The sequence below is a fragment of the Saccostrea echinata genome, unplaced genomic scaffold (genome assembly GCF_033153115.1).
Source record: "Saccostrea echinata isolate AGI-Se365-2 ecotype Australia unplaced genomic scaffold, CSIRO_AGI_Sech_v1 ptg000009l, whole genome shotgun sequence".
NCBI classification, from domain to species: Eukaryota; Metazoa; Mollusca; class Bivalvia; order Ostreida; family Ostreidae; genus Saccostrea; species Saccostrea echinata.
In genome coordinates, this window is record NW_026889758.1 from 30198486 (window position 1) to 30211159 (window position 12674).

At 33.5% G+C, this 12674-nt stretch overlaps 1 protein-coding gene across 5 annotated transcripts in view; it reads left to right on the top strand.

Annotated features, from left to right (window-relative positions):
- The window catches only part of LOC133182197 (potassium/sodium hyperpolarization-activated cyclic nucleotide-gated channel 3-like), a 101064-nt gene that overhangs the window by 59623 nt on the left and 28767 nt on the right, over positions 1-12674 (top strand). For all 5 annotated transcript variants that reach the window (XM_061316947.1, XM_061316946.1, XM_061316949.1 and 2 more), the window contains exon 2: positions 5282-6111. In XM_061316947.1, the coding sequence (XP_061172931.1) occupies positions 5282-6111 (830 nt within the window). The remainder of the gene's footprint in view (positions 1-5281; positions 6112-12674) is intronic.

Sequence of the window (12674 nt, forward strand, 5' to 3'; positions counted from 1 at the left end):
GTGGGACGTTGAGACCGGTCCTTCGTAAGAGACCGCATAAAGCCATAAACCGAGGTCCCGTTCCACAGTAGGTGTTGGCACGAAAAAAATCCCTCACTGCTCAATGGCCGTAAGTGTCGAGTATAGGACAAAATTTGCAGCTCTCCACTGGCAAATTGTGGCGTCTCCATATGAGTGAAAAATTCTCGAGAGGGACGTTAAACAGCAAACAAACAACCAAATTAAAATCATTTTAGCCTTTTTGAATAAAATGATAAAATTAAGAGTTATCCTTCAAGGCTGAGGATCGGTATCCTTAAACGAAGCAACTTACGCGTGATTAAAGTTTGACACAAGGCTTTGCATTAATAGTCCTATAATTACATGTATATGTGATAATTCTTTAATTAATTTATATTTTAACAAATGGCATGTAGATAATGAATAAGTATTTCGGATTTTTTATGTTTGACTTCCGAGAGATCAAATCCGATTTTAATGAACCATTGGCGTCGGAAGGAAATTGATAGTGGGGTGGCTAATTGAAATAGAAAAAAAAATCAAACCTGAAAAAAAATTGACAAGCAAAAAAAAAAAGGAAAATTGTTCTTTCTCCAAACCCGAAAATCCTATTTCCTATACTACCAATTACCCTTCTTTCACTACAATGAATCGTGCCTGTAGAAAGTGGGGAGGGGGGAGGCTAGACCTACGTCCGAATTTTCAATGCCTATATTATGTCTACCTTTGTAAAAAAAAAGGGGGGGCAATAGCCCCCCCCCCCCCCCGGTTCCGACGCCTATGAGAACCGGTTTTTCTTAAACGTGTCATTTCACTCAAAAAATGCCTTTCAAAGAATGAATAATTTTTAACATCAGAATAATTTAAAAGTTTATTAGCTTTCTGTCAAATATGGCAAAAAAAAAAACAACAAACAAACAAACAAAAAACAATAAACAAACAAACAAAACACGTAAAATGTCTACTTGATTGCCTACTCGATTTACCAACCTCACGGGCGGATTCAGAGAGGGCCTATGGGGTCCGCCGCCGCCCCCCCCCCCCTTGTGTCCAAAATATACATAAGATTTAATAAATCAATTGTTTTTTGGTTTGGCTGTGGGCTACCTACCTCGACCAAAAACTTAATTGTCGGGCCCCCCTTTTCAAGATTCCTGGATCCACCACTGAACTTGGAAATCAACAATCACCAAGAAAATCTAAATTACTAAGTATTTTAAAATTAAATGCAATTTTTACAGCGAATACACATTAACCTATAAAAATGAGTCTTAAAATTTCAGCACAGATGATAAAATCAGGAAGCTGTATAGTAGAATCAGAAATTAGAAAAATCTCGAATAGTCCCGGCTTTTAATTTGCCACGGCTTTTCAAACACTCTTTAAACTGGAACTCCGCGCATTTTTTTTAAATAAAAGGACCAGTTTAGATGATGATAAAGAAGTTACCACTGCATAACATGAAACGTCTAATGCATATAAAGATTTGAGCACGTCATATAACAAATTAACAACATCATATAATTAATTAACCACCTCATATAAAGATGTTACTACTGCAAAGCATGATTTAAGGAATATATATAATAATTTTACTATATAATATAATGATGTTAGTACTGCACATAATAGATTTTTCACTTCATGTAAAGGTGTCGCACTGAATGAAATTAACTTGGCACTCCACATGCAGCGGGTTTCATACAATGTAATGATTGCTTTATCACACAAATTATGTTTGTACTGTATATATTGAATTCATCACATCACAGAAAGATATCAGTAATGTATAAAATGGAAGAACCACTGCATATAATGATTTTACAACATAATGTATCGATATTATCACTTCATTACATTATTTAACCACTACATATAATGACATTGCCACTGAATATAATGATAAAACCACTGCATATAATAAAGTTATCAATGAAAATAATGATTTTATCACTGTATATTATGATAAAACCACTGCATATAATAAAGTTTTCAATGAATATAATGATTTTATCACTGTATATAATGATAAAACCACTGCATATAATAAAGTTTTCATTGAATATAATGATTTTACCACTATATATAATGACTTCACCACTTCACATAAAGGTTATTCCACCTCATATAATATGAAAATGACCTTCAGGCAGCTATGGCGTTCCATACTATATTATTTTTCAATATTTCTTTGAATTGAGATCTGATTAGGAAGTTCTTTATAATCTAAAATGTAAAATTAGACTCCTGAAACTGTTCCCAGAAACTTTTCAGAAACAAAAGAATTATATTTCAAAACTTTTCAAAAATGATATTGAACTCTAAAATTACATTTTTCCAAAATTATTTAGCTTGGTAATTTAAACACATGGTTGTTTAGCTAAACAGATTTTACTTCTTTAGTGAGAGAGCACCTATTTGAGCAAAAGATATTTTAATTTTGGAAAAAATAATGTGTTATTTATTCACAAAGAGTAAACTTTCTTACACTGAATGATCATCCATTTTATTCGAACATTTGCCCTTAGATTTTAAAGATAATAGTTTTCAATAATTAATCAGTAACTTGCAATCATCTGTTTCAAATATACTTGTTAATTAAAAAAAATGATATCGCGAATTACTTGTCAGAAATTTATAAATATCTGTATATTGCCTTTAAGAATGAAATACTTGCTCAATCACATTAGTTGCTGTCATATGGCGTATGTAAAATTTGGATGTAAATAAATTGCAGGTGCGTGCTGATGACAATTGGCCTTTCTTTGACTTTCGATGAGAAGAAATACTGTCATTTATCCGTCATCAACACCGTGGCAACCTCTATTGACCTCACAGTCACGTGATTTACACTGACAGGATATATCACTAGGGGATGGCAATTTAATATCATGAATACAATTATTACAATTTTTTAAAACTTTACCTTTTATGTTTTTAAAGTAGGTTATAGAATGTACGAGCAATTGTTCTTTAATTATCAGATGCATATTTACGGGATGACATAATTTCTCAGATGTCAAAAAATTGCTTTATGGACTCCCATGATATTGGGAGTTGAGATTCGACTGATGATTTTTAACAATGGCGTAATATGGAGCCATTATTATAGAAACATCTACATGTACTTAGGTAGTAGATAGAGATCTGTCTCCGTTTTTTCGTAATATTTTGAGACACTGAAATGTATTTTCACCGCATGATGTTGCAAATTTCCACTATAATTACTTATTATAGATAACAAACACGACAAACGTGGATTGACAACGGCTTTTCTATAGCTGTAATTTTGTTTTTGCAGACGTGCACCATAATGAATAAAATGTATCTTCTTTTGAAATGAAAACTCCCCCTCCCTGTTTTCCCATCGCTTACCTTCTTTACACTAAAATAAAATTATATGGCACATTTTGTAGCTGTCAAACATCGAAATATCAATCATTCTATCCTTTCTTTCATAATCATTTTATTTTCAACGAAATGACATTTCTTAAGAAGTAATTTGATTTTTAAGCAATAATACTTTATAAAAAAGTTGAAGAGACGAACAGTGCACGATCTAAAAAAAATCTACAAATAATACAAAACTATGAATAGGGCATCAATCACGAACCCCCGGAAATTTCAGAGGTGGGATACCGTGGGACCAGATGCATAGGGGGAGTAGGCATCCCCTGTCGACCGGTAACACCTCCGCGAGACCTGTGTTATGATCAGGTAGAATATTACGATGTCAAATTTAGTATGTACAAACAAAGGCCTAACAATGGGTATGAAACATGTCAGCCAACATACGCAATGGTAGGTTATATTTGCTAACAAGGTCGTTTAAAGACCATAGAATTTACGAAATACTGACTTTGAACGAGCTTGTTGAAATCCTTGTAACATCAACTTATCTGTCAGTAGTCTGTTTCGGTTTAAAAATTAGTCGTACTCAGATCACGTTCTGGAGTATTGAATAAGTTGGGTAACGTAAATACGATTTAGCTGTTAGTTGGCGCTTATCGTCTATAGTCAGTAAAACATCCAAATATGAAACAGATGTGGCAGACTCTGTAGTTTCTTTTATTTCGAGTTCACTGGGATACATTGAATCGATGTATGAATGGAAGTAAATGTTGTAAATTAATAAAATATCTTCACTATATCTGAATGTGAAGGCCACAGCAAGCGTTTTCTTCTTTTCATGTTGAAGTTTTTGAATAAATTCTGCTTCACTGGAATATAAAAAAAGGTCGGCACAATTAGTGCCCATCAAAATTCCAACAGTTTGTTGGGAGACCTACATAGATGTTGTTAATGAGGAACTTCAGCATCCTTGTAATATCAACTTCAGAGTATTTATGTGTAGAATCAGTGATTTTTAACCTACTAGTTTGCTTGATGACCAATCACAAGATACGAAAATTTCCGAGTTCATTTTTTATTGAAGAGGAAGTTTCTATGATATTAAAAACCTAGTTTTTAATTAATCGTGAGGAATGGATGTATAAAGGTAGAAAAGTCGTACAAAGAACTCAGGAATTGATGAAATGTAGGAAAAAAGCTTAACAAACTACATATTACCCATGAATGAATTGTATGGCCCACATTGTTCAATTTAATGAGAGCTGTATATCACTGTGAACTTTCAATATCATTCACTTGTTATTTTCATTATGAAAACAAATTTGTCGACAAGGATATTACAGATATGCTGAAAACCTATATCCCCGTAATGCAGTTTGACATAGTCTTAGACATGGAAGAAGCGCTCAACGAATAATATTATACTGGAAAGCTACTGAACACAGAATTAAACGGATAATTAATCTTCCTCTCATTGTCAGTTCTTTTTCAATTACCGCTTGTTTCTCCCGCAGCAAAATCAGAACATTAGCTCTCGAAACATCGGGTCAAAATCATTCAAGTTTAATTTACTGTTCCAACCGAGAATATAACCCCGAACCTTATGCTGGCATTGTTTTGGTAAAACCCATTAACAATATATATTTTTTTCCGATAAGGAAAACGCAAGTCAGCCATTTTTATTTGACATTTAAGAAAATGTATTGATTGAATATGGTATATTCATTGTACACATTCTGTTGACGTATATAATCATTGTGTGATGTGTTTAATTTTCGAAAAATTCAAAGCTCATTGAATGATTTATGATGGAAGCTAAAGCACCTGCTTTCGTCATATTTATTCTAAAAAAAGACCGGTTACAACAATGAACTTTATTGAAAGAACTAAATTTTAAAAATAATTTCAATCATGCTTTTACTTAATTCAGGTGCCCCCGGCACGTTCTGCCAGCATGTCCAGTCTTCGGAACCCATCTGCGCACCCATTGATAAACATTTCGGACCATGACAGATCTGTGTCGTATTCCTCGGACGAGGAGTCCAGCAACCCGACTTCACCATATCACCAGGCGCGAAATCAGCAAGGTGCGCTAAGCGATCGATCTAAGGAGTCGGAGAACGACGAGCTTCTATCAGAGAACGATTCGGACTCTAAGCATCACACGAAGCATGTGGAAACGTTATCGCCCAAATTTACAAGATCGGATTCTGTAAAATTTAGGAGGCAGTCAAATGGAAGACATAGCCGGAAAGGTTCGCAGCCAATAGGAAATGCCACTCCACCTAAGCCATCACGGAGAACCTCGAGTTTGAAGCTAAAACGTATGCACTTAGATGTAAACAATCAGACACGAGAGAAAACCATGCCTTGCCTACCCAAATGCAGTAATAGACCAACGAATCCAGCAATTACCATTACAATTGAATCTGATGACGAATCTATCTATAGTGATTATTTGAATCCTGATGTTAATTACAAGAATGATGTAAACCATGTGCATTTTGTTGGGGACGATACATCCCTGTATGGAACTCCAAAAGAGGAGTTATTACCTCCGACAGGGGACTCGGCCTCCACGGACCAGTATAACAAGACTAGTCCCACTAGTTTCCTTAAGGAGCAAATTATTTCATTTTTTCAACCCTCGGATAATAAACTAGCTATGAAGCTGTTTGGAAATGAAAATTCACTACGGAAAGAGAAAATGCGACATAAGCGGGTGGGGAATTGGGTCATACATCCATGTAGCAATTTCAGGTGAGTGGGTGCATATTTATTTCTTATCAATGTCATTCTGAAACTGTGTTCATTTGACATATTTTGGATAAATATTTTATATGATAATATGTACTTGTTAAATATTTGTACGACAATCTGAAAATACCATCTAGAATTTTTAAAAAAAATATAGCTGCACACAAACCTGCGCAAGAAATTTGAATATTATATCAAAATCTTAGTACAGGATTTATAAATACGTGTTAAGGGTAGGGGTAGGTTGTAGTAGTGTTAACACACTGTCCGAAATATTATTAAATATAACAATTAATAGAAAGAATACAGCAACTGAAATTTGTTACCAAATATCGATTTGATGAATATCATTTCCTGGTGTTATTTGCTGTAAAATTGACCTTAGTCAAATCAAAAAGCTGTATTTTATCTCCACCATGTTCACCTGCACAAAAATTTTTATTGCACGACTCCTGAATATATTCAGAATCTGTGAGCATAAAATTACTCAAATTTATTAATAGATGCGAATACCTCTGCTACTAAAAACAAAAACATTTTAGTGAAATAGGCCAAATCATTATGATCTACAAGAAAATCTGGTCATAACAACGTAGAATTACATTTTTAAGGCTTCTGATTGATAAGTAAAATTATTAAAGAAGAAGAATTGTGCTCAGAATAAAAGTGTGTGTTTTTCCTTATAAGAATTAATATTGGATCCTCAACCTACGCTACTCAAGTAAAAAAAAACTGCCACTGCATGTTGTTTTTTGCATTGGCGATGCACAAGAGAGCAATTAACAGTTAATATGGCAGTATAACCAGTCTCAACGAAAAAAGTGTTTACATTGTAAGAGCAATTATCACAGTGCGTGGATGTACTCAAAGAGTCAACATCATCCATGACAGTTTAGAAATATTTTTATCTTGGGGCAATGAAGGAGGGAAAAAAGTCAGCAAATATCAGGTTGGTATGACTGGAAAATTTTTGAGCACAGGCAACGCATTACTTATTTGCCTGACTGGACTAATGCCCACAGATGGTGCATCAGGCTGCATCACCAATTTCATTGCTGAGAATCAATAACAAGCCTGTCTTTTTACCAGAAAATCTGCTATATAAGGGTCATAAAACTAACAAAATAAGACCTTCCTTCTGTCCGATTCAGAAATCTTGAAAATAAATATGCTTACGAAAGAAATGGCAAAGAGTCCCATTTCCAACCTCTTACTGTGGATGTTTTTGAGTAAAAATGATGGACAGTCCCTTTGATGATGTCATTAAGGCAGATTGTAGACTTGTCTGAATCAATTACTTAATCCCCCATTGATTTTGATTTGTAAGAAGAGACCTTCAGAGCAGTTGAATACTTCATTGCGGATTTCAGTGAGACATGCCATTACATTAAGACGCATTCTAATTTGTAAAACTGGAATCTATAATAAGAAAGGTTGGATATCTTTGCTCACCTATTCGTATTAGCCATCATTATCTTTTATTGTTTCGATGAGTTTTAGAGCGTTGTCTCTCAGCATGATCACCTTCTACAATGTATGTGAATTCCAAAATCCCGTTTATCCGGAAGATAAATTACTCGGCAGGTTCTCTGTAGTGTTGCTTCGTTTTGTCTCGCATCATAATTATCTAACGGAATTTTGTAACTTTTCAAGTTCATTGCCTCTCCAATGATCTGAGACAGAAGGTTGTTCCTCATCTGTAAACATACCTCCAATTAAATTAATTCTTGTAACCATCCTTTAGAAAACAGAAAATCTTACATAATGTAGGGACTTAATTTAATTATTCTAATCTATATAACTTTTTCTTGCATTCGACAACTTTTGGCGAGGATATGGAAATCGCGTTTATGTGAACTTCGAATAAAAAGGCGTTTTACTGAGGAATTGTAGGGAAAAAAATCGGGTCTGAAGAAAACATCGGGAATAAAAATAGCCTCAAAAGGTAGCTGTAAATATGTATGAGAATTCTCAATATACAGCATTATTGTAGTATTTCTGAGTTTTCTTTATGTAAGAAAATCACGTCATCTTTCGTGTATCCCTAGTATTTAATCTACTACTTGAGGAGTTAAATTGATTTTTAGAATGTAGATGGACGAGAATGCTGCCAAAACTCTTGCCAAAAATATTTTATTCTCTATCTTTGACGATATTATTAACCAAGACCGTTTCCTATATAACATTATTGTTCACAATTAACATATGTTTTGACTGAACAACAGTGTTCAAAAATAAATTTGAATGAGAAAATTCAAAATAAATCCTATATTATTCTTTTCTATATTTAGCTTTAAATTTAATCAAATTTCAAATTTCAAATTAATAAGTGCTTCTTTAGACGTATTGTGTGAAAGTGTTCATGAAAATGGTTTAATTTCATCCAGAGAATTAACATATAGTCGTAAGGGTAGCGATATATGAAAGATGTTCGTTTATACTTGTATCTGTAGTGTGCATGTTGTTCCACAGTAAAGTGCATTTTAAATGCAACAAATGTGAAGATAATTAACAGTTATGAAACTCAAAAGCCCAATTAACAATAATAATTGAGAGCAGAGCAAACACTGACCTCAGAGTTGGGATCATCAAATGCTTAGAGGCAAAGATTATTATTTGTTTGTTTGTTTGTATTTTTGAAATGCATATATGTTTTGATAAAATGTATTATGTGGAATTGGTAATTTACGCAAATCTTTACAACAAAACTGTGAATTTTTTGAAGATCTTAATTTTGCATCAGGATTATTATTAAACCAAGTTCTCAAAAATTAAACGTTGGCAGCAAGTAATGTATTCGAGGAATGTCTAATTTACTCTAGGTTCCTCTAAGTTCCATATATATATTACACGTACGAATACCATTTGCCTTCTTCATTTTCCATAATCTTGAACACATACCACCAATATCGTCACCAATAATGTCATCTTTCCCTACATTGACCAATGTTAACGATACACAGTACATATTATTAACCTAAGCTTTATTCTCAATAAGTTCATCTTTTTACAACAATGAAATCAAAATCGGAAATGGGAGTCGTTATCAAGGAATCGCTGGATAATGTTTTTGACAAATTGAATGTCACTGGTAGAATGTTCTTAATGAGCTCAAAGAATCGACTTTCTGTACATCAGTATAATTGTAAATATTCCACTGACATAATGTAAAAATGAACAAATATTGAAAATATATAAGAAAAAATACAGGGGCAGACATCCATGGTCAAATGTTAGACTTCCGACATAGGCAGTTGGTACAAAGCAGTAAACAGAGGTATAACCTCAACAGCTGATGATGAAAATCTTTATATGCTGTGAAAAATGCAGTTTATGGGTCTACACAGGGCAAGAAAGTCCGGCTTTGAACCACTTGGGGAAACCAATTGCAGAGTGTGAGAAATGTTTTTGAAAGTAAATGCTTAGCTACCATCTATAATTTTACCGAAGGGCATTTGACGTTACCAGGTGGTTTATTTCATCCCAGAAAAATGTACACATTGCGCATCCTTGTCTCTGTGTTAGGAATGTTTTATTCGTTATCACTTCCACAAAATATACACAATGCAGACAAATTATAAGGCACGTGGCTTGTGTATTTATCTTACTTCAACGGTCTCGGAGGAAATTTTACGAGCATTTAAATTCTTCGATGCAAAACGTCTGTGAATTTAAAGCCTTCTGAGAGACAAAACACTATAAGAAAGTCTTGAACGATGAATGGACATACATTTGCATATACATTATAATATACATATATATATATATATGAAAGTGCATTGTACAATTATCAATGAAATTCATTAAATATGTGCACTGAAAGGAATAACTATATAAGTGTATGGTTACAGATATTTTTAGAATTTATATGGAGTGTGATTTAGGATTTGTGAGGTGAAATTCTGCGTAAATAACGATCCGTTTTAGCGCCTTTATTCGATACAAACTGATAATTGCACGTGAACAAAATATGTGACGGATTTGCAGGAACAAATTGTGAAATTGTACAATCATGTAGGAGATAAAAACAAAAAAAACCTCTTGATAAAAGAAATTATGCAAATAACATTTTTAAAAGTAAAAATATAGGTTAGATTTTAAAAGAATATCACCAATTCTTTTTTTCTACACTACTTGAACAATAAGTATAGTTTGAAAATACGTTTGCTTGTAAAATCTTTTACAGTTGATGACGAATGTTCTATAATTTGGTTTTACAATATAAATCTTTACCACAGGCAGGGGCTTGTCACTATCTTTGTATCTTCAGACGTTTTGATCACCCCTTCCTTATGAAATACATACAAGGGAGGAATCAAAACATAAATTGTTTGCTTCCAAAGTTTGATTTTTTCTCGTCGATCGGGGAAGGCCAGTAGTTTTGAATAGGTCTTGCAAACTAGATGTACAGCAGCCTCCATGTAATGTAAAGAACGTTTTCTACCAGTTTTCTATGCGGTGTCAGTTTCAGTAGTTAGATTGCAATTTAAATAAGACTTCAATAAGATTTGACACCGTGAAATCAGGAATGGATTTCACCAGTGCAATCAATCGTCATTATATAAAAACTTAACAAACTAAAATAAAAATTACAGCACTGTATAGTTGTTAAATTTCGAAATTTGTGGCTTCTTGCCTTCCCTATGGAGAGGAAAATGACATACAGTTGTCTCTCCGTCACTGGAATAATTTTTTTTTCTAAAAAGATACTTATGTTTATGCAGATGACCTCAAGCTTTATCATGATCTTGACTCATGGTAATATCTTCTCGACCAAGATAACTGGACATGTACAGCGACCTTGATTGGAATAGCTTCTACACTACAGGTGCAATGTAGTCGGTTGTGGTTCATATCTACATGTACTTAATGGATTTGGAGGCTCAAATTGTAAGACACAGACCTAGATACATTTATGTTGATTCATCCGTGTCATAATACAGCTAAGACCTAATAACCAAGAAGCTTTTGTGAGCATTTAAATGCACATTTTGGAAAGAAATGGATTGCAACTAAATAAAGATGCAAACAAAACATATGATCAAGTTAGCATTTTTTAAAAAGCTTTTATCATCATGAATTATATTTTTCTGTTTATTATCTACTTTCTCCCCTTTTGAACGAATAACAGCCATAATGCCAATAGGATTGCCTTGAATTAAGTTTTCACAGAATGTTTTTAGATTTTAGTACCATTTTCTGAGTACATTATCCATATAATTTAAAGTCATTGACTTGTTTTGACCGAGTGTCTTCTTTTAATTGGGTCCAAAATATTTTAAATTGATTTTTAACAGAAAGATTTTTCAGGTCGCCAGAAATAAGGAAATTACATTGCATTTGAGAAATTCTCTGATGCTCCTGAGAACATACTGAAAGATCTTAGTACTATGTGTGTTTGTTTAGCATTTCTCTGAAAATGATATGTATATCATCATTTATAGCACCATGCCATAAATAAAAAATCATACTATGAGTGAAAGATTCTGGAATGGACGTATATGTAAAGTAAACTGTAGTTTCTATACATCGATTCATCTGTAACAGTCCTAATTCAAAACCCTAAATAAACAAATAAAAAAGACCGCACCTTGATAAAAACAGATCAACAGGTTTAAATCTGGATGGAGGGAACTCTAGATAGAACTTGACGTTGTTCTATTCCAAAGACATAGCTTATATCATGCCCATTCGCATTATGGCTGTGATTCCTTCAAAAAGGGTTTAATCAAGTACAGTGTATTAGAAAATAAATTATAATTAATTATAATTGAATATGAATATGAAAACTATATTAAAATTGTAGAATGCGTCAAATCCTTTCTTTGCACCTTTGTTTGGTAATGTGCATTTAATTTGTTGACAAAAGCATGTTGGGTTGAAAAGTTCTTGAGCTGTGATTTTCACTCATCATAACTTAAGAAAATTCGTTCGTTAGATTCATAAATTTGACAGACAAACGATGACTTGAACGCTTGAGTCTGTCTTTAAACATTTAAAAGCAAAGTTGTAATTACAAATCTAACCTGACATCGAGAAAAAAAAATAAGCAGCCTCATATGTCACAAATCAATTTCCAAATGTTCTTATTTCGATATCAGATCCTCCAATACAGCTTGAGAGCTGTTGTAACGACAGTCCGTCCTCTTAAACCAAATGGACCATCTCGATCTCAGCTAATCATCCAGTTTGTGCATTTACTCGAGTATAGAGGACGCTGTTAAATTGCTAAAATTGAGATGCATTATCTCTATGGTCCAAGCTTTTCCCTTAGATAACCATTATTGGCGAGAATCGTCTCTTGCAAAGCAATAATGGTTGATTCCAAGAAATGACCAAGAGGTGAGTTGCGGAGAAGGCTGATGAATGACTCCTATCCCTTCTGACCAAATCCATCAAATTGTCCAAAGCAGAAATAATGTTTCAGAAGATAACAAGATATTGAGAAAATCAAACTATGGGATAAAAAATTACGCTTATTTTAGCGACGAGAGGTTAATATAGGTTTTCTTCTTGATAACTGTGTAAACTATGGCCACTATAACCATTACGTGGAAGGGAATATA